We start from the raw sequence: 21,899 nt of genomic DNA, 5'->3' as shown, positions 1-21,899 counted from the left end.
GGACATTGAAAGCTATTTTACTAACATGGAATTGTGGGAAATAAGCTTTTCTCGATACAACTTTTTTTCTACTTTAAAAATATAACATTGTCCAAAATCTGGATTTTTTTTTTGTTTTTTATTAGTGTTCAAGAAAACATACAGGTAAACATGGTACACATATTGGTAAACATATTGTATCATCTTATACAATATAGAGAGATCTTCACAAAATATGGATCTTAAATAAACTAGTTCCCTGGAAAAGAATTTGAAATTTGATATTGTTACATTATTTTTTTCTTTTAGTGGCTCATCTCAGAAACAAATAGAGAAAGCTAAGCATTATCTCCAATCACTTGCCATTGTTGTCACTGTCAATCACTAGGCCTGTAGCAAATGGGCAGTCATTTGTCATATATCCCATAGGTATCACACTTACTATTATCTTGCAACAGCGCCAGCATGTGCCTCCATCCTAAGAACTCTGAAGACTAAAAGAAGCTTCAACAAGAGACGCTGCTGCCATGCTGGATTCTGTTTCCTGGGGCAGTGGGGTGATAGCATGGCCTGTCATTTTGAGTTCAGTGTTCAGTTCCGTTAAATGGCTGTGTGGGACTATTTTCACACAGTCACAGTCAGTCCCACTTACAGTACAGCTTTTTGTTTACACAGCTACAATAAAGTGCAAAACCTCTAAATAGTTCTTATGTTTAAATTTCCAATTTTTCCCATGTTACATTTTTCTCCCATTTGTGAAAGTTTTTCAAACAAATCGATTTTCCCCACAATTTGGAGCCTGGGTAGGCACACACTTCCTGGTTCAGCATGGCACACATGTCCTATGACACAGCCTGTGCTAATGTTTCTGGACCCGGAATCTTTGCTGCCTACCTCTAACCCTTGCCTGAATTCAACTTTGGTTGCAAAGCTTGTGGGAACTAATCTACTACACACTCCTGCCACTCCTCTTCAGAGCCAGCCCAGTCACAGGTTCTTTTTCGCTTGTGGGAGGTGTAGGAGAGGCTATTCTTCTTCATCGGCTACAACTTCCAATAAGGAGTGTGTGTGTGTGTGTGTGATCACAGTGCAAACTATTGAAAATTCCTGCAATTTTTTTTCCAAATCTTTCACTAATAACCTTTTTTTTTACTGATCATAAAAAGAGACATTTAGTCCATGGCCTTTTCCTTATTGTAGAGGAGGAGTTATTTATTTTAACAAGCCCAACTTCGGCGATCGCACCGCTGCGTATGCCATCCCACCGACGATTTACATTCTTGCTGGTGGGATGGCATATCGGGGAGACTAATCTCCCCGTGTGCCACAGCCCTTATTGTAGAGGACACAAATATAAGACTATTCTCGATACGTCACACACTATCAGCAATTTACCTACCAGTTAGTAGTTATAAAAGTCTTGAGAAGAATAACTAGTGCAGGCAGACTTATTGGCATTTTATTGATGTGACACAGAGTAAGCAGACAACATTAATCAATTAATAGCACATTGGGGTTGTTTACATTCCTATTACAACACATTTCTCATTATGGATTTCATAAATTAAGCGAGAGATTGAGGGAAACAAGGACAGACCTACCAAAATCTTTACACCCCCAAAAACCCAGTAAATAATATACAGATACATCATTTATGTACTGAATGGAATCATCATGAAACTACTGAAAGCAAATATCTGTGTTGGTCTCCATTTATGTGCTATTTAATAACAGGGTGCTTAATAAATGCTCACAGTTTGCATATATTTACTTGTTTACACAAATAAGCATTTTATTTTAGATTATACTGATTATAACAAGATTATATTGCCTCCCTTCGCATTTTCCTAAGACAGATCACTGTAAGTAATGTTTTACAGTAATCCCAATGTTATGCTATGGCAAGTCATTTCCTGGAGATTTGTTGCCAGAGCAGATTTAACTGCAGGCAACAAATATGTGCCATGGCCCAATTCCCTTGATTCTTTTTGGAGTATATTTAAAGTACACTTGTATTTTTCAAAATCCTTGACGGTAACTCAGTAGATTTGAAGCAAGTCTGGATTTCTTTACCAGTTTCATTGGCTTAGTCTGGTCTACAGTGTCAGGCATCTACCTCTACAATGGGGCAACACATATTTATTCACAAAGCTAAGAAAAAATTAACTTGCCGACCCCTAGATAAATAGTCCCATGACAGTGCCTGCGTCCCTGATTTTCTGGGTTCATTCCCGCATTTGTGGTCAAACATTTATTCAGGAGCCCCTCCATTCCCTTAATAACATAGGTACAGAAAAATATAAAGTGAAAAGCCATCTTGCTATACACACAGGACAAATACAAGTTCACAACAAATTTATAAAAGTACTCCATTATGATCATGAGAACAGAATGTGGCTTTAAATGAATTCTGAGAGATGCGTTGCGGTGGGCTTCCTGTGTTATTGCTCTATTGTATGGAAAAGGATGTTGTATTATATTATGAAAGACACAAAAATAATTACAACTACACTACAGCAATAAATTATTTCTATCACCAATCTTATCTTTATTTTAGAATGCAATACTTAGACATAATAAAAACATCCCACCCCCTGTCATTTAAAACACAACACTCAGGTGAATAAGCAATACAAACAGAATACGCTTACCAAACACTGATGCAAAATGCCCCATTTGTAGAGTCTTTTGAAATTATTAACAGTCCAAACTTATTTATTAACTGTTCCAGATCCCCTAAATTTGAACATGGTATCTTATGGAAGAGGCCTTATTATTTCTAGAAACTGTTTAATGACTTATTGATGATGGAATTTAAATGGTTGGTAGTGCTTGATGAGTACAGATTTTAAACAGCATGCAAACCCTAAAATTTTCCTAGCATGTATAAGTTGTGCACTTTTCTCCCACCTGAACTGCATCATTTGTACTGCATATATCCCCTCAGTTCACCAGCACCATTGCATTTTCCTTAAACAAATAGCAGCATTCAACTGGCAGCCATTTTCCCTCTGACACATCATCAGTGACATTTACTTCTGCAAACAGCACATGTGCACAAAATTCAGTGTAAATTTAATAAAAAAAATGCAGGCTTACACAGGCAGAACTTACTTTAATAAAAAGCCCTGCTTGGATTGAGCATTGTAATGCTTAAACTGAGCTCAGGACAGGAGGTTAGGAAAAAAAAATAGAAGCAGAAAGCTAGAGAAGAGTTTCTATGAAAACCAGCAACACTATTTCTTCATTGGCGGCTAGATTGGAGAGCGTGTTTAGTAATGTTTAAAACTGAGCATGCTCAGTAGCCTACAGCCAAACTAAATTCCTGAGAGAGGAGCCGAGTGGGTTACAGGGGGAAGCTGCAACCTTACTATTAACCTTTAAACAACCAGAGTAGCAGGTATTAAAAGATGTTAAAGAGACTGTTCACTGTATACATTTTTTGTGTGGGGTTTACATGTCATTTAAAGGGGATGTAAAGTCATTTTTAAAATGCGTGTATAGATTTTTAACACTAAATTAAACAATTTTGCATTATATGTCTGTTAAAACGTTCGTACCTACTTTGAGATACAAGCGATCGTTCCTGCAGCTTTCTCTACTCTCCCTTGATTGTGATCCCCCTTGAAGTTCAACACCCACTGACCGTCCTACTCCCTGGTGTTCTTAGGGGCAGCAGTTCCTCACCAAGTATATATATGTGAGGGTAAGGCCACCCTTGACCCCTATAAGTAGTTATGAGCAGTTAAGCTTCGGAGGGGCAGCCCATAAATCACTTAAGAGCTGGACAGCAAGCCGCTGCTTAACTTCAAGAGGGAACGTGATCAAGGGAGAGGAGAGAAAGCTGCAGAAACGATCACTTGTATCTCAAAACAGTACAAAGCTTTTAAACAGACATATTAACATATAACATAACAAAGTTGTTTAATTTAGTGCCAATAATCTATATATGCACTTTACACCCCCTTTAATCGTTATGGCTTACTGCCTACAACCAGTCCTTGTATTTTGACTTGCCAATCTCAGGGAAAGTTTAGTGTCTCTTGTTATTGATGATTGAAACTGTACATAACGAATCTATTGCTGGCGGTTAAGACATAATGGCTACAAAAATGATTGAACCTGTGTTGCTGGAAAAAGCTTAAAGGTGCAAGTACATATGTGTAGAATCCTCTGCTATGAAATGAACCTTCTTAACATGCAATCTCTACCTGTCAAGACACCTATGGGATGATTTACACTTTATACACTAGTTTCATCTTCATTCAGGCAACCCCTGTTGTGCTGTATACACCACTAAAAACAAGCAACCTTTTCAGGTTCTCAGGGAAAACTTAAGGTTCTCTAGGTACTCTAACCTAAGATTCTTATTCAACATATGCCTTTTTTTATATGAAAACAACCTAAAATAAGGACATTTTGGAACTAGTTTCTATTTTAGTAGATTTCTGCACTGTGGGGAAAAATAAACGGCCTGTTCAACAGTAGGTGTAATATACTGTTAATTGCCCTGGGCCTTCAAGGTATGGTTTCTTTGGTATCATGTAAAGCAGGGGAGTGAGGCGTAAAGGAGAGGCAAAGCTAGCGTGATAGAGGTGTCTGCTTTAAGGAGATTAAGACTGATCGTAGGCGAGATACATCTTTTGACTGTTTGCTGCTCTTAGGATTGAAGTCACAAAGGCGGGCAACTCTCTCCCATTCTGTGCCAGTTTCTTCTTCCTTTGTATCTGATGCCATGGCTTCATCCGATGCTCTGTTTAAAGAGAAATTTGAAGAGAAGTCAGCAAAACCATAATCACTGGAAAACATTGGGTCTGCTTTATGTTACATCTCTTGTTGCAATACTGTAAATGCACAGAACTAGCTGGTAGCATTAGCATACCCATTGTTTAAATAACCTTAAATACTAGGATCACAACACAAACTGGGCACAAGGAAACAGGTACATAAGTCATAATACAATAAAACTTTATTATCCTGTGCAATAAAGCAGACAGGAATTGGCAGGAACTTGCCAAGTGGTTTTGGGTGTGTTTAAAAGAAATATTGAAAACATGTTAAAAATTCATCATAAATTGTTATATAGAAAATACAAATTCCCTAAAATTTTGAATCTAAAATGAAATTTAAGTTCCCCTTTAATGATCATTTAACATATAATCCCATGAAAAAAAACATGCTGAAAAAAAGGAACATACACGTAACCAATAACTTCAGCGTTAGGCTGCTGGTAAAATGCTTTGTCCGCAATCCTTGGTTATCAGCATGCAAAACAGGACAAAAAGGAGAGAGAAAGAGGAAGACATTGGGTACAGGAGAGAAGAGACTGAGTTAGATGTCAAGAAGTAACGTTAGCAACAAGAAGAGGGAAAAACAGTGCAAAGTTACAGGTTCTGATGCTGTGTTATAATAGAAACAGACTGAAGGAAAGTAACAGCAACTTTGCGCAGGCCTAGTGTATCATCCCTTACCATGTTCTCCTTTCCTAAAACCCAGTCTACTGTCACTACTTGTCCCCCTTGTGGTGCATTTTAAAGGAAGCAACAATGTGGGGTAATGGATTACAAAACCTGATTTGCCATTGGATTCTATCAGCTCACATCTTTATTCAGTTTAATATGCTGTCTGACACTGTACAGTACAGGGCCTGTATTACATATAGTTGTGCCAGTACAGCCTGTAATAATACATAATCACAGATCCTCTGCTCTTATGATGTTGCATTGACAACCTACAGTATAACCACTTCTTCCACATCTCCTTCTCCAATGCCAGATATATATAATCATATACAAAGTTTATATTTAGTAAATACAGGCTGCACATTACTCCAGGCCAGGACACTTCTTTCCAGCTATAAGCACTGATACTTTACCTGTTTGATACTTTGTTTTTCTCTATCTGTTCACTTTGTCTCTGATACCACTCATCTAAATCTTTTTTGGCTTTTTCTCGCCACTCCTGCTCCGTTACTTTTGAGGCTGCATCTGTAAGGTACAAACAAGAGGTTATAATATTTCCAATACCTCTTCCAACGTTTTCTTTTACAGCTTTCTCTCTTTCATCTTGTCTATCATTCTTTGATCTTTATAAATACCATGATTAATCTGTATATGATTTTCCAGAGGCTGAAGTATAATGGCACCAGCTAGTCCACATATTTCTGTTTATTATTATTATATTATTATTATTATTATTAGTCGGAAATCGACCCTTCTTTTCCCTCTATCACAGTTGCTTGAAAGCATCAGTACAAGTGCTTGTCAGCTGACATGCAACAAACTGAGCAAGGTACTATGTGCACTGAATTCTAAACTAAATATAGCACTTACCCAGCTCCTCTAAGCGTGTTTTCTGCTCCTCTCTCCATTTCCTTAGGCTTTCTGGCTCCTGGGTCAATCGATCAGCCTGTGCTATTGCTGCATATCCATCAGAATAATCAGAAGTCTCCTGGCAATGGAAAGACATAAAAACATGTTAAAAATGTAGCTAAAGTGAGCAAACCTGGAGCCTGGACCTAGAGGTTTAAATATAGCCCCACAGGCCTGGGTGCAAAATTCCCCCAGCTGCAAACTTAGGGCCACAATTGGCTCAGTACCAAACTTTACAATGCGGCAGATGGGCTTCAAGCTACTTTGCTTTAAGTTATATAAAGTGAAGTGTGTTAAAGCTTCATCCTAGCACTGAGTGATTATTAGTGGATATGTACAGTATAACAACATAAAGAGAGAAAGTTGCTAAAGATGTCTTTACATAACACAAAGTATTTGTAGAGGGATAATTAGTAAATAATACCATATTATTAGAGTTAGGATCACACACGTACAATGTCCTGCTCACTTGTGCCACAGCAGCATTCAGTATCCGAGAAACATATATTTTATTGGAAAACCAAACTACTATTAGAATTAAAATTGCACACTATATCATTTACACACTAAGTGATGATGCTTGGGGAATCACCCAATGATATCTCTCACATTCCACTAACCTAGACATCTTCCTTTGGCGATAAACTCACCTGGTAAAGTTCTCCATTCATTGGGATGGTCCCAAAGTCATTGAAATCCACTGCAAGCACAAAAAAATGGAGTTTAATGGAATGGTAACTAAAACAAAATAAAAAGGTTTGTGCTTGCTATTAAAATAACATGGTAATATGGTAAACATTTTGGACATTTGAGGTTTCAGATGAAAATCAGAGCCTTTAACATGACACATTTATATCACATGACTGACAAATATTTTGAGGTACATTTTTTATTTGCTGTATTGTGCATATTACAAGTATCTTGCCCCAGCACTGGAAACATGCTGAGTATGCCTGACACTTGCATTGCTCAAAAAGTGTTCCTTGCAAACCTGGGCATCTGCATTGTCTAGTGATACTTTCCAACTGGCACCCGTTTCTGCTATAGGTGGCGCATTCCCTGTTCAAGTGAATGAGAAGCAGTAGCAGGGGGACAAGACCATTTTGATAGTTGATAGTTCTTCCTGACAGGACTGAAGTGATTAATTCAACCCACAAGTGATGGACTGAAAACTGTCTGAGCAGTGTGGGAAATAAAGAGAATTTTATGGAAAAAAAAATTAATGTATTAATCATTCGAGGGCACAGCTATTGAATACCATGCATCAAGCATAACATTATGCATTCATCTCTTATGATACATAAATGGCTTACTGTGCCTTTGTGATTTATGCAGTGAAGGACACACCAGGTATAAGTATAGATACTAAATATAAAATCAACACTTGCTCATTCCAAACAAATCTCACTCTACCGTAAGCTAATTTGCTGCATTACCATAAATAAAGCCTCTTTAAAAGAAAGCTATTTTTCCTACAGCTTCTGTGCCAGCTAAGTAACACATTTACACAAAAAGTGATGCTTGGTGAATTACCCACTGATATCCTTCCATGTAAACACAGTATCCCTGTATATTTTACAATTCAGTCCTGGAGAGTCGGCACTGAACAATTTATTGTCTATGGCACTAGAAGTTTAAAACCTTATACTGTATTAAAATGATTCTAAGGTAAAATTATTGTATCAAAAGGTATATCCCAAAATGGTGGTTATGTTTAATACAAATGTTTAATTGCATATCTTTTAATTTCCCTATGAGCAAACAGCCAAAAATAACTCATGAGCTTTATGGTGCACTACCTAGCCTTTAGTGAGCTGGAAATGCTTAGTGATGCTTTATAAAAAAAATGATTATCAGTCTAGACTCTCTAGGGTGTCATTATCTCCATGTTTACTTATTAACAGCTTGGTTACAAAACTCTTTGGTGACATAATATTTTTTTTTGTTTTTGTATATTGTGTATATATGTGTTAATTGTGTCCAGCACTCACTTTTGAAAGGTGGAACGCTGCAGGAGAATCTGAATGAAGCAGGTAGAGAGATCCGCACTCACAGGTCTTATGAAGAAATACCGAAATTTTACTGAGGGAGACTGATGTTTTGTCTAGCTTCTCAACGTGAAAATTACACAGCAAATGACTATTAAGCACAAAATGGCGGAAAAAGGTAAAGATGACAGCATAGCTTATCCGTAGTACGAGACCAAACCAAAAATATTGTTCAAATAAAACAAAAGTTTAGATGAATGAGCCTTCATAGAAGATAAAAAATGAAATACAACACGGTACAGATACACAGAAAAATATCCACAATCCAAACAAGCAGATATTAATCTGTGCTACCACCAAGGTGATTTGGAATACTGGAAAAGTAATACATGCAATGCCCTGAGGATCAAGATAGTAAAGTGTTAGCATATGTGCTGCAAAGATTCTTAAATGTAGTTGACAATAAACCACACAGCACTCCTGTGAATATAAGTACTAACCAGCTCTGTTGCTGTGGTGTGTTCAGGAGATGTGTCAGACCTCATACACGTAGCACAAACCACATAGTTGAGTTACATAAGGAAAATGAATGAGCACTAGATGGCGCTAGAGTGACAGTTCACAAGATACTCCGCATACACCACTGATGGGCAAAAGTAGTCACTGACCATATATGAAAAGGTGAAATTATTTTTTAATTTAAAATATTAGTTTTTATTAAACATCTGATAGTATAGAAATAAGACCACATGTGGATAGCACCAAAGGTATTGCTGGAGATAAATGTAGACTCTGCCTTGAAAGGCAGTTATGTACAGTAACATCTTTATTCCATGTAGAACAATCACAAATACACCTAGTAACATATTGATATATGGGTCAAAGGCTTACTATTTCCAGGGCGGATTAGTGGCATTGCTTATTGGACTACAAAACATACCCACTACTGGTAGCCATGAGATTAGATTATTTCATCAATCTGCTCCATCCCCTTCTATTATCTTAAGCAATGCCACTAATCAGCTTTGAGAATAGTCACCCATATATCAATATGTTACTAGGTTAGGGTCATAAAGTCGCTAAAAAATTTGGGTCATGTCTAAAATCCAGGTAGCAGCTACTTCTGTTTATATATATAGATATTAGAAGGAAACTGAAATATGTAATAAAAGGGTTTAACCCAGCGGTTCTCAACCTGTGGGTCAGGACCTCTGTAGGGGTCGAATGACACTTTCACAGGGGTCGCCTAACACCATCGGAAAACACATATTTCCAATGGTCTTAGGAATAATTTTATAGTTGGGGGTCACCCCAACATGAGGAACTGTATTAAAGGGTCACGGCATTAGGAAGGTTGAGAACCACTGGTTTAACCGCTCCTGCAGATCAAAGGGCATTTGTGTTTCCAAGACAATTTCCTTCAAGGTCTTTTCTACTCAGAGATTAATCAGTGACTAGGGGGCCTATATATAAAGAGAGACAATGTTGTTACCTATTCCTTATAATAGCAGGCAGCTGAGGTTAGCAATGCGGAATGTCACACCTTCTCTCATTCATTTTGTAGCTCCACTGTGACAACACACAGCTAATGGTGGAAAAAATGGCATCAGTGATCAGTGCAATTCCTTAGTATTTATTCTGTGTGGTAACTGCAGCTATCAGAAAGAACAATCAGAGACAATCAGGCTATAAATGTTACAAATTTGTATAGTCCTATTTGTAAATGTTAAAATATATATTCTTAAATATCAGTGGCTGGTTTTTTTTTTTTTTAATTCAAATTTTTTTAAACATGGTTTTCTTACTATAGAGGCCAATCCCCATTCTTAGAGAAAGAATATACAGTATTATGCATGGATGCTTGTAAAATTAATAACATTGTAAAATTCCAGGTTCAGTCTGCAAAATATGTCCAGCAACACGTCACTTGCTTTTTAGGAGGCTAAGGGCTCTGGCACACGGGGAGATTAGTCGCCCGCGACAAATCTCCCTGTTCGCGGGCGACTAATCTCCCCGAGTTGCCTTCACCTGCCATCCCACAGGCGACAATGTAAGTCGCCGGTGGGATGGCACACGCGGCGGCACGATTTCGCACAAATTGGCCAAAAAGCCTTGCGAGTCTTTTTCGGCGATATTGCAAAATATGGCCAGCAACACGTCACTTGCTTTTTTTTCGGCGATATTGCAAAATATGTCCAGCAACACGTCACTTGCTTTTTAGGAGGCTAAGGGCTCTGGCACACGGGGAGATTAGTTGCCCGCGACAAATCTCCCTGTTCGCGGGCGACTAATCTCCCCGAGTTGCCTTCACCTGCCATCCCACCGGCGACAATGTAAGTCGCCGGTGGGATGGCACACGCGGCGGCACGATTTCGGGAAATCGCCGAAAAAGACTCGCAAGGATTTTTGGCCAATTTGTGCGAAATCGCGCCGCCGCGTGTGCTATCCCACCGGCGACTTACATTGTCGCCGGTGGGATGGCAGGTGAAGGCAACTCGGGGAGATTAGTCGCCCGCGAACAGGGAGTTTTGTTGCGGGCGACTAGTGCTGGGCGGTATACCGGTAAAAACCGATCACCGGTTTTTTTTTTGAAACCGATATGAATTTTCTACATACCGGTGTGCTGAATACTTCCGGGTGCGCACGTGACGTCAGCGCGCACGTGACGTCAGCGCGCACGTGACGTCAGCGCGCACGTGACGTCAGCGCGCACACTCTACAAAAGCGCCATCGCTAGGACGCATTCAGAGTCGGATACCAATGTGAGCTGTCGGGGGGTGCCTGGCCAGTAATTATATTTTATGTGAAGGGGATGGGGTTGTGTTTGGGGGGGGTGGGGTGGGGGGTTATATTTATGTGAAGGGGATGGGGGGGTGTTTGGGGTGGGGGTGGGTGGGTTATACTTATGTGAAGGGGATGGGGTTGTGTTTGGGGGGGGGTGGGGGGTTATATTTATGTGAAGGGGATGGGGGGGTGTTTGGGGTGGGGTGGGGGGGGTGTGTGCGGATGGGGGGGTGTTTGGGGTGGGGGGGGTGCGTGCGGATGGGGGGGTGGGGGGGTTGCGTGCGGATGGGGGGGTGGGGGGGCTGCGTGCGGATGGGGGGGTGTTTGGGGTGGGGGGGGTGCGTGCGGATGGGGGGGTGGGGGGGTTGCGTGCGGATGGGGGGGTGCGTGCGGATGGGGGGGTGGGGGGGCTGCGTGCGGATGGGGGGGTGTTTGGGGTGGTCACCTAATCATGCATGGGGAAAAAAAAATACCGTCAAATACCGTGATACCGATATAATTTTGAAAAATACCGTGATATAAATTTTTGGTCATACCGCCCAGCACTACGGGCGACTAATCTCCCCGTGTGCCAGAGCCCTAAAGGTGGCCAAATAAGTCTATCTTTCTCTAATATGCCCACCTGGGCAATACTGGGTTGATCCAATTGTTTGGCAAAAGGGGCAATTATTCAGTTTATTCAAGCAGGGATGTCACTGATTGTATTCAGCCCAATCTGGATAAAAAGATGAATGTTAAGATGTGAGTTGTTTGCAGGGGGTGATCAGGGTGATAAACCTCTACTGGAGTCCCCTGAGCAAACAATGCAGCTGTCAAGACATTGGAGTGATGTTAAAATCAATGGCAATGTGAATTATAGTGTGGCGAAAAAAATCCACACATGAATGGCTAGCATCTATCATGGACATATGTGCATCTGGGATAACTCTAATCTTATGGGATAACAATATTCCTCAATAAAAAAACAGAAACTGCCAACCAGAGTACTAAAAAACTGGAGATGCAGGCCAAGGCGATGGTAGGCTTGAATGCAGAGGTGGAGCAGGAGATATTATTTTTAAGTAGACAAGCGTCAGCCTTAGGGATGGCATCCCATTTGTCTCTGTGTGTTTGGTATGTGGGGTAAAGGGTGTCCAAACGTTTATACAGGGTGTTCCATTACTTTTGAATGGTTTCAGTGACAGTGTCATGTACGGGGAAGCAGCTTTGCTTTTTTTGTGTTGACCCAAAGAGTTTATCTGATGTTATGAGTTCTTGTTGTTCCTCCTGTATACCCAGGGTTTGGAACATGTCAAAAAGTAGTGCATCTGATTGAGATATGTGTGAATTCTGTATTGCAGGTAAGGAGTCATTGTCCTCCCAATCGCTCTTCCCTTCTGGTAATGCACCCTCTTGTTCTGAGGATGGGTTGTTAAGTTCCTCTGGTGGTGGAGATGATAGTGCAGAGGTAGTACTAGTGGGTAGCATTGATGCCATTATCTTGGTAATGATGGAATGATTGAAAATCTGCAAGTTTGTCAATATACACAGGGATTATATATATATCTCTCTCTCCAAAAAAGACCAGCAACACCGAGTTATATTCCAAAAACAATCAATTGTGTATTAAAAACGCATGAACAGCCAACGTTACGTTTCGGTCCCCATCGGGACCTTTCTCATATATATATATGTACACAAAGGATGACACACCGTTACATAACATACCTCGTGTGCTCGGTAAGGAGTTCCAATAGTGTAAAAAAAGACCAGCAACACCAGGATTTCTTGTGAAAAGTGAGAACATGTATTTAAAGTAGCATGAACAGCCAACGTAACGGTTCGGTCCCCATCGGGAGGGACACATAAAGGGCTATTAGGTTGCGCTACAGGATATCATGACCTTGAATCTGGCAGTGAGACAGGGCTACAGTGTGTCATTTGCCAGTGTGATACGGACTCTGGGAAAGAGACCTGGCAGCACTGCAGCATGCCCCAGTCTAGTCTCCATATAAAGGCAGTGCCCACGGATGCCTTGTTAGTGAGTATCCAGTAGACCTTTTGAAAGTTGTTCAAATAAAGGAAAATTAAAGAAAACAACATGGCAAATAAAAAAGACAAGGGAGTGGGCTAATGCACGGATGAGGAGGATCAAGGAGGAGGAACCCTTTCAGTTCTTGAATAGCATTAACTCATCTGTCCCTATGCTGCCTAGGGACTTCCCAAGAAAATGAGATTTCAGTGCAGTGTGTGCCATAAAACTAGGTGTCGGTGCTGCAACCTAGAGAGTGATCTGTGGCAGTACAGAATGGTGGCAGAGCATGTCCCTTTAAGCTGTGGGTGATTGACTTGTGGTACCTCCAACCATTAGAGAATTTAGGGGCTAAACACAAACCTGTAGGTGGAACAAAATGATGCTGGATAGCTAAAAGCTAAGTGTTTGTGCAAATATTAGTAAAGAAGTACATTGTTGTTACTTGCACTTCATTGTTCAATGGAATCCTGTTTCCTTTTCAGGCCACTACATAGCAAACAACCAGGATGTTATGTCTACCAGGTCCCACACCTAACTTTTACATTGGTTTGGTCTACAGAAAAGAATAGCAAGCTGCCAAATCTATTTCACCACAAAGATATTCAGTGGTGAGATAGATATTAAACAGAAAGAAAAAAAAAACATAGCCCAAGTGCACACATGAAATAAGCTTACTTTATAAGTACCCCAAGCTTGGCTGACTAGAGAGATGCAGCAATGAGAGACAATCCCTAGGCCTATTCATAGTAATAGTGTTTCAGTGCCACTGTTACAGGCACAAACCATGAGATGCTGCTTTTACTCTGTAAAACAACACAAGCAGTGTGCAGTATTCAATTATAACAAAAGGCAGTTTGTGCATTGAAAAACTTTTTTTTTATTTGATTGTTACTTTTAAGGACTGAACAAAAGAAGAAAGGGTCACATCTGAAGAGAAAAAAAGACAGATCATAAGTAGCAATTTCTACATTTACTCCTAAAGCCACATTAGTATAGTCATTTGGAGATGGAGTATGTAATAATCATCTACTTTTCCCATTGTTGGCTCTCTGGGGCTCAGTGTCTAAGAATAAAAGAACAGTACACAAAACACAAAAAGGATAACAGCCTCTGGGAAGGGTCTGTGGGGTAGCAGGTATAGTAGGGAGAGATGATGCCTATAGTAGCAGTGGGTCTAATAGCCTCTGGGAAGGGACTGTGGCTGTGGGATAGCAGGTATAGTAGGGAGAGATAGTACCTATAGTAGCAGTGGGATAATAGCCTCTGGGAAGGGACTGTGGCTGTGGGATAGCAGGTATAGTAGGGAGGGATGGTGCCTATAGTAGCAGTGGGGGGATAATAGCCTCTGGGAAGGGACTGTGGCTGTGGGATAGCAGGTATAGTAGGGAGGGATGGTGCCTATAGTAGCAGTGGGGGGATAATAGCCTCTGGGAAGGGACTGTGGCTGTGGGATAGCAGGTATAGTAGAGAGAGATGGTTCCGATAGTAGCAGTGGGATAATAGCCTCTGGGAAGGGACTGTGGCTGCGGGATAGCTGGTATAATAGAGAGAGATGGTGCCTATAGTACAGGTATGGGACCGGTTATCCAGAATGCTTGGGACCCGGTATTCCAGATAAGGGATCTTTGTGTAATTTGGATCTCCATATCTTAAGTCTGCTAAAAATAATTTAAATACTGATTAACCCCAATAGGCTTGTTTTGCCTTCAATAAGGATTAATTACATCTTAGTTAGGATCAGGTACAAGGTACTGTTTTATAGTCACAAAGAAAAAGGAAATAATTTGTAAAAATAAGATTTGCTTATAATGGAGTCCATGGGAGATGGCCTTTCCGTTATTCGGAACTTTCTGGATAACCGGTTTCCGGATAAGGGATCTCATACCTGTAGCAGTGGGTATAATAGCCTCTAGGAAGGGACTGTGGCTGCGGGACATCTGGCATAGCAGGGCAAAATGGTTTCTGTGGCAGTAGAGATAATAGCCTACTGTACACATTGATTATATCTTAAACTTGCCACACTGCATATTTTCTGCCTCTTATAAAACATGCATACTGATCTGCAGCAATTTCACGCACAATAAACACTCTGCCACATTCTGTACTGAGCTCCTGCAGAATCAGGCACATTTTCTAGCTGGATATTTGTCTTAATTCTCTCCACTCCTCCTCTGCAGTATGTCTTTATTGTTGCGGTATTCTATTAACTTCAGCACCGGGGCTGGAAAAACATAGGAATGTAATATACATTGCTACCCCCTCTTTTGTCCAATCCTTTCACCAATGTACCACTGCTTTCCCTCCAGTATAGCTGTCAGTATCGAAAACCAGAATATATTTGGCCACACACCAGACCCATACCTTTACCCATTTACCAGGGCCACTGAGCTAGGCACAATTCATCAGTGACACCCATTCATCTCTGGCACCAATTTGACACATGCACTTTATAGAAACTATACTGCACATGTGCTAGTAGAGAAGCTTACAATTTAATCCATGCTCCCAAATAATTCCTTACATTTTCTTCTGACCGTTCCTACTTTCTTGTATAACCGTTCCTAGTTTACAAAATGTAGTTGCAATTATTACAGAGCCAATGGCATTTGCATTTGGACCACAAAAATCTGAAGACGTTTGACATAATAGTGCCAGCGACACATCAGTATAGGTAAGTGAATTCCAGTGGCATAATCTATATCAGAGCTAAGCTGACAAGATAAGGCAGGTGCCAGGCCGGGTGTTGGCAAGCTATTAGATTTTCTTTCATCAGATGATAAATATTTCACAATTACGTGACCCTACAGCAGCCAGCAGAAAGGACAGAGAACCACAAGCTAAAAGGATGAGCTGCTAATAATATAAACCACTTCTAAAGCCGCCCATAAACGCATTGATAATATTGTACAAAACCTCGTATATCAGTCGACTCGTCAATTGTCCAGGTTAATAGATTTTGATAAGCAAAATCTACATTCAGGATGGGAACGATCTTTCATGTGACCAAAAGATCGAAATAGCTACGTTTCGTGGTACATGTATGGCCACCTTAACGCTTCCTGTTATTCTCAATTTGCCATTTCAATAAAAACAGCTAGAAGTCCCCATCCCTTCGTTTCACCTGTTTAGAAGGTGTCCTTTTCCAAGTCCTGGCCATCTGACTTTCTTGTTCCCATAGTTTTGTAGTTCAGGTAACAGAACCAGGTGCCCCTGACTCCCTGATGGGGTTTGCCCTCAAGGGATTATGGGTTACAATCTAGGTAAGGGTGTTCTGGCTTTAGTTTAGGTGTTCCCCTGTTGCAGATAAATCCTGGCACTTTTCCTGAGCTGCAACAGTTCAGAAAAACTAAAGCACAATTTGTAAGAGTTTTTAACCTATTTCTTAGCCAGTTTTTCGACCCAAGATATCATTTTCATTCACCTTATTTTAATATATTGACCCGAATTTGGGTACTAAAAGAGACTCCCTGTCGTAAGACAACAAATATGTCTAAAATGTTTTCTATAGAAGAGTTACTAATAGCACCATAGCCTTTTCATACCAGCACACCAAACTTGCCAAAGCTGCAAGCTAAGTTCAACTCAATTTACTGATGCAGATATCACAAATTTCTATGCAGTCTCACAGCATGCATCCTTAATTAATAGCTAATTATACATTTTGTATGCATAATTTATAAGAATTAGCCTTTTCCATAAGAAACCTCCAAACCTATTGCAGTGAAATCCATCTAGAAAGCACAAGAAAGCATCAGGAGTTTAATCCTTCCCACACAAAGTTCCACCCTTAATTATATGCAAAGTAACATGTTGTGTGGCATTCCTGCCCACTACCTCTCCCAATTTACGCCTGTCACAACCCAAGCAGTACGTAGCCTTTTACAAACAGCATTTATCTTCCTACTCACAAAAGAAATAGCATGAAATAATGATGCATTTTAAACAATGCAGTCATTCTATATGCTTGTGCAACGCAATACTGGGCTAGTCACAGGGCAGGCTTACAAACAAGGCTGGGCAAGTGTAAAGTCTGCCATTTTATCATGAATCCCAATCAGCTATTTCATGGAATACAAGTCACAGTGAACCTGTTCAAGTGAAGTCCGCACACAGTCCACTTTCCATTTTTGGGTGCACGGTCAATTACTAATTATAGAAGAAAAAGGACCAGCACTCCATTTCTCCTGAACAGCAATTCTGCTTTTATTCCACCATCGTGCTGCAATGCAGTACAACAGTGGAACTACAACAGAATTGCTATGCACGAGACTTTTTCACAGCCTGGAAAGCAGATCCACTCATCTCTTGGTTACTCATCATTATGTGCATAAAAAAAGGTTACAGCAGGTTTCTCTTATTTAGGTGTACTTCTCCTTTACTAATTCAATTACAATAGAACCCCAATTTAAAGTTTCCCAGGGGGCAGTGTCAAAACAGTATAAATCCCAGGAAAACTTAAAATCCAGGAAAAACACTTCTGTATAGGACCAGGAAAAAACGGTGTAAATTACAGGTATGTAAAATCAGGGTTCTGCTGTCTAGAACAGGCTCTATAATCGGTCCTCAGACCTCACCACCAGTGCATGTTGTCTGGATATTCACACAGTAGAAAAGCAATTAAAATCGCAGGAGGATGGGTCAGCTAACCATGTACTTACTTCCAGGCCAAGACTGGCAAAATGAATATTATGGCAAATGCCATGGGAGTGTTTTTTTTTTTTTTGCTATAGACTTACTCTTGTTATTGCAACAATTGTGTGGGACTATTTGGCCTTACTAACTGCAAGGGCTTATAATTGAATCTCAGTCCACAAATGCTATTAAAGCAGTTCATGCAGAATTGAACTGATCCACCTGTGCAGATAATATGAGAATAAGTACTAATAGTGGGGAATGGTTCTAAAGCCAGTGCATTAGAACACAGCCAGAAACTTTTTAGTTGAATAGAGTGTGAGTGAGTGACTGCCTAACTAAACCCCCTTTGTCATTCCATATAAGTGGTACATTGGCTAGCAGGAATCTATTCTTCCTGCATGATGAATAGTGTTTAGATCACTGATCGCCAACCAGTGGTTCATGAGCAACATGTTGCTCACCAGCCCCTTGGATGTTGCTCCCAGTGACCTCAAAGCAGGTGCTTATTTTTGAATTCCTGGCTTGGAGGCAAGTTTTGGTTGCATAAAAACCAATTGTACAGCCAAACAGAGCCTCCTGTAGGCTGCCAGACCATACAGGGGCTACCAAATAGCCAATCATGGCCCTTATTTGGCACCCACATGAACATTTTTTATTCTTGGGTTGCTTTCCAAATATTTTTACATTTGAGTGTGGCTCACAGTTAAAAAAGGTTGAGGGTCCCTCGTTTAGATAATGTTGAATAAAGCACAATTGATCTGGTTTGTTCTGCCATCAGGCCACAAAAGAATGACCAGGGTACCCGGAGAGAGATGCACCCTGGCTAACAAGTGAATTCCCAGGCTTATAGCAGGAATTGGCAGACAATGACTACACATATGGCAGTCACAGCTTGCTTTTTAAAAGGATCTGCAGTTTGGTACAGACTGTTATCTGTGTTCCCTGCAAGACAAAATGATGCTTTTCAGCAGGTCTGTAGCAAAAGGAAAGGAGATTAACATTGAATGCAATAAAAACTGGTTGTGCTCAGAAATTGTGCTGGGACCATGATGCGTATGTAGCTTTAATGCAAATGCATGAAATTTCGGTAAAACCTCTTTCCGCCACACAGTTGGTTGGGCAATACAACAGACAATCTGACCGTATCTCTCAGTATAGGGGCAGCTTAAGCAACAGCTGACGATTCTTGAACACATTATTCACTTCTGGGGCTGCAATGGAATCTCCTGGGGAAAAACAAAAAGGTCTTTCCCCTGAATGATGCTTAATGAAAGAAAATGTAATTCTACACAACTTTCAAGTATTCACTGATATACATTTTTCCAGAGCATTTAATTCTTTGTAAAAGTAATTGCCTTTGAAAGCAATATTTGTCCCTGTTTATCCTCCGAAGCAGTAACTGGGTTCTTTTGGGAGAAGAGCTGGCTTCTATAACATTGCTTCAAAAATCAGAACCAGAAGTAGAGAAAGGGACAAACATTACGGCTTTCAACAGCAATTACACTTATCGATATATCTGAAAATCTTTACTTTACTGTACTGAAAAATTGCTTACAATTACATTTTCTTTCATTATGCAAAATAAATTTGTGTGGATTTACCCTTACATTCTAACAATGTAAAAATAAAACAGGAGTGTTAGCCATTAAATAAAACCAGACTAAAGATGCCATTAGACAGAGCTATAAAAGTTTAGGGTCGTTTATTACTTATTGGTGGACATGCTGGATAGGGAGGTAGGTTTCTACAGGTATGGGATTCGTTATCTGGAAACCCATTATCCAGAAAGTTCCAAATTACGGGATGGTTATCTCCCACAGACTCAATTATAAGCAAATAATTCTAATTTTTAAAAATGATTTCCTTTTTCTCTGTAATAATAAAACAGTAGCTTGTACTTGATCCCAACTAAGATACAATTAATCCTTATTGGAAGCAAAACACTACTATTGGGTTTATTTAATGTTTAAACAATCTTTTAGTAGACATAAGGTGTTGAGATCCAAATTACAGAAAGATCCCTTATCCAGAAAACCCCAGGTCCTAAGCATTTTGTTGTACAGAATATGTTGGTGCTTTATAAATAAATGTTAATAATAATTCTGGATAATGGGTCCCATACCAGTTCTATCAAATTATTTACCTCAGCGGTGTTAACCACTTATTACCTGTTCTATCCAGCAACATTTTCTGGAGGAACCTGTGTTTGCAGAAGGCCCATTCTGGCCATCACTAATATTTGATCCCCTCCCTTTCCACAAATGAGCTTGGTGCCTAAGCAGGCAGAACACCAGACTCCTTCAGCAGTGCCTGTCACTTGATCATGGTTGAGTAAATAAGAGCAGAGGCTGCATGTTAAAGTCACGTTTTCTAGGCACATATAAATAGGCTCTTTTAAAGGGAAAATAAAACTCAAGTACAAAAAAAAAAAAAAAAAAAATCTCACAAAAGTGATACAGATGATGACTAGAGAAAAGCCCCAATGAATTCTTCTGGCAATGGTACACTGCATATTTCTTAGCCAGATACATTCTGCATTGCTTTGCAGCAACCTAGGCAACTGCAAGTATTTTATATGCAAATATGTCCAGCCAAGAATACTTCTATTGTTAAATTCAGTTATGCACAGGGGAATTATAGTTCAAATTCAAATAGAAATGACCCAGAGAATACACATTTTATCAGGGAATCTGTGTAATTTTATTGAGACATCACAGCCAGAATTATAGTTCAGCAGCTGGAGGGAGGGAGAAACAGTGATTCAAAGACTGAACAAACAACTAAAATTAAATTAAATGACTAACACATGAACCATACTGGAGTCCTGATCAGTCCTTCCATGGTTTGCCATCCCTTCAGCAAATACTCATGGGTATAAGTTAGGACCCCCCCTTGGCTTTTTTTTATCATCAAGATTCCTAATTGCCCTATATAGCACCCCTGTGTTCTGCTACATGATCCAGTCCCACCATAACTTCCAGCAGGGAGAATGGCAACAAGGAACAGGATGAGAAGTGGTGCAAGGTCACACTCAGTATTAGGAACACTCCCACTCTGTATAAAGCCAGGTGTAATCACCGCCTTATCATAGGTATTGATTAACTTTATGTCTTCATTCCTGCGCCGTAAAGGGTAAGCTCTGAGGGCAAGCGGAGGGGAAAATGTTTTATTAGAAACCACTTACCCATTTCGGGCTCCTCTTCGGGGCTGTCCCCTTGCACTACCCCAAAGCCTTCGTCATTCTCTATTCCAGCAATTTCACTCTCCTGTTGGGCCAGGAAAGCAGCGGCTGGATCCTCTTCCGTCTCCCCTGCGGCTCCAGTTTCAAAGAAGCCGAAATCGTCAGACATGATTGTTTTAATTGCCCGCTGCTGATCTGTCTATAAGCCCTTAGAAAGTGTCAGTCCTGAGCAGCGAATCCAGAGATCAGGGGAAATCAGACACAAGTCATTCCCCGTGTTCAGGCGGAGGATTCTGCTCTGCGACTGCTGCTGCTGCTGCTCCCCTACAAAAGGGAGGACCGTAGTGTGTGACATCAGAGCAGCAGGGCTGCAATTCTCACTGAGTCCCAGCAGGTGCTACTCCCTTGTGCATTACGCTGCCTCGCCATCAACACACGGTGGCGCTGTGTCCTCCAAAACAAGCAATAGTAAATGTCATTGCTGGATTTAAAGCTGCACGATCATCATTTAAACCGGAACAGCCACAATACGTGTTTTTAAGCAACTTTCCCATATAAAGTCATCACATTTATGTTATTCTGAAATGTATTTCGCAGCCAGCGTCCCACCAGGCTAAAGGAGAACAAATCCCCTTAAGGGCTCATTACATTTACTACATTGCCGCTTAGTTGTAGCTGATGATATTACAATTTGTTTTGCCACCTAGCTGGTGAAAATAATGTTTTATTGCAACGTTTTCAATAGGTAAGAAATAAAAAGGGTACAATTCTGACACTAATCGATAAAGTCAGTGTAAACAGCGACACCTGGCGACAGAGCACATCTATTCAACAAACAGTGCTCATCCATCAGCTACGGGCAGCCTCTTCGGATACTGAAAAAGTATAACAAATAGGGAGCCAACGTGCCCTGCATTATGACTGAATACAGGCGATGTGTGATTAAG

At 40.4% G+C, this 21,899-nt stretch overlaps 1 protein-coding gene across 2 annotated transcripts; it reads right to left on the bottom strand.

Annotated features, from left to right (window-relative positions):
• Positions 1-1,422: 1,422 nt before the first annotated feature.
• cltb (clathrin, light chain B) lies at positions 1,423-21,329 on the bottom strand. Of its 2 annotated transcripts, XM_012958902.3 has the most exons (6): positions 20,956-21,329; positions 7,001-7,050; positions 6,312-6,429; positions 5,855-5,966; positions 5,178-5,231; positions 1,423-4,732 (listed from the first exon to the last, which is right to left on the bottom strand). In XM_012958902.3, exons 1-6 carry the CDS (start codon positions 21,119-21,121, stop codon positions 4,561-4,563), a joined length of 672 nt encoding a protein of 223 aa, XP_012814356.1. In that variant the 5' UTR covers positions 21,122-21,329; the 3' UTR covers positions 1,423-4,560.
• Positions 21,330-21,899: the final 570 nt, after the last annotated feature.

Source organism: Xenopus tropicalis, chromosome 3 (genome assembly GCF_000004195.4).
Source record: "Xenopus tropicalis strain Nigerian chromosome 3, UCB_Xtro_10.0, whole genome shotgun sequence".
NCBI lineage: Eukaryota > Metazoa > Chordata > Amphibia > Anura > Pipidae > Xenopus > Xenopus tropicalis.
Note: the sequence above shows the minus strand (reverse complement) of the source record. Positions and strands in the feature narration are given on the sequence as shown.

Coding starts and splice junctions, on each gene's coding strand:
- cltb (XM_012958902.3), bottom strand. CDS start 21,121: ATGTCTGACGATTTCGGCTTCTTTGAAACTGGAGCCGCAGGGGAGACG. Junction 7,051..20,955: donor CGAAGAGGAGCCCGAAATGG/GTAAGTGGTTTC, acceptor TTGTGCTTGCAG/TGGATTTCAATGACTTTGGG. Junction 5,232..5,854: donor AAAAACAAAGTATCAAACAG/GTAAAGTATCAG, acceptor CTGATAACCAAG/GATTGCGGACAAAGCATTTT.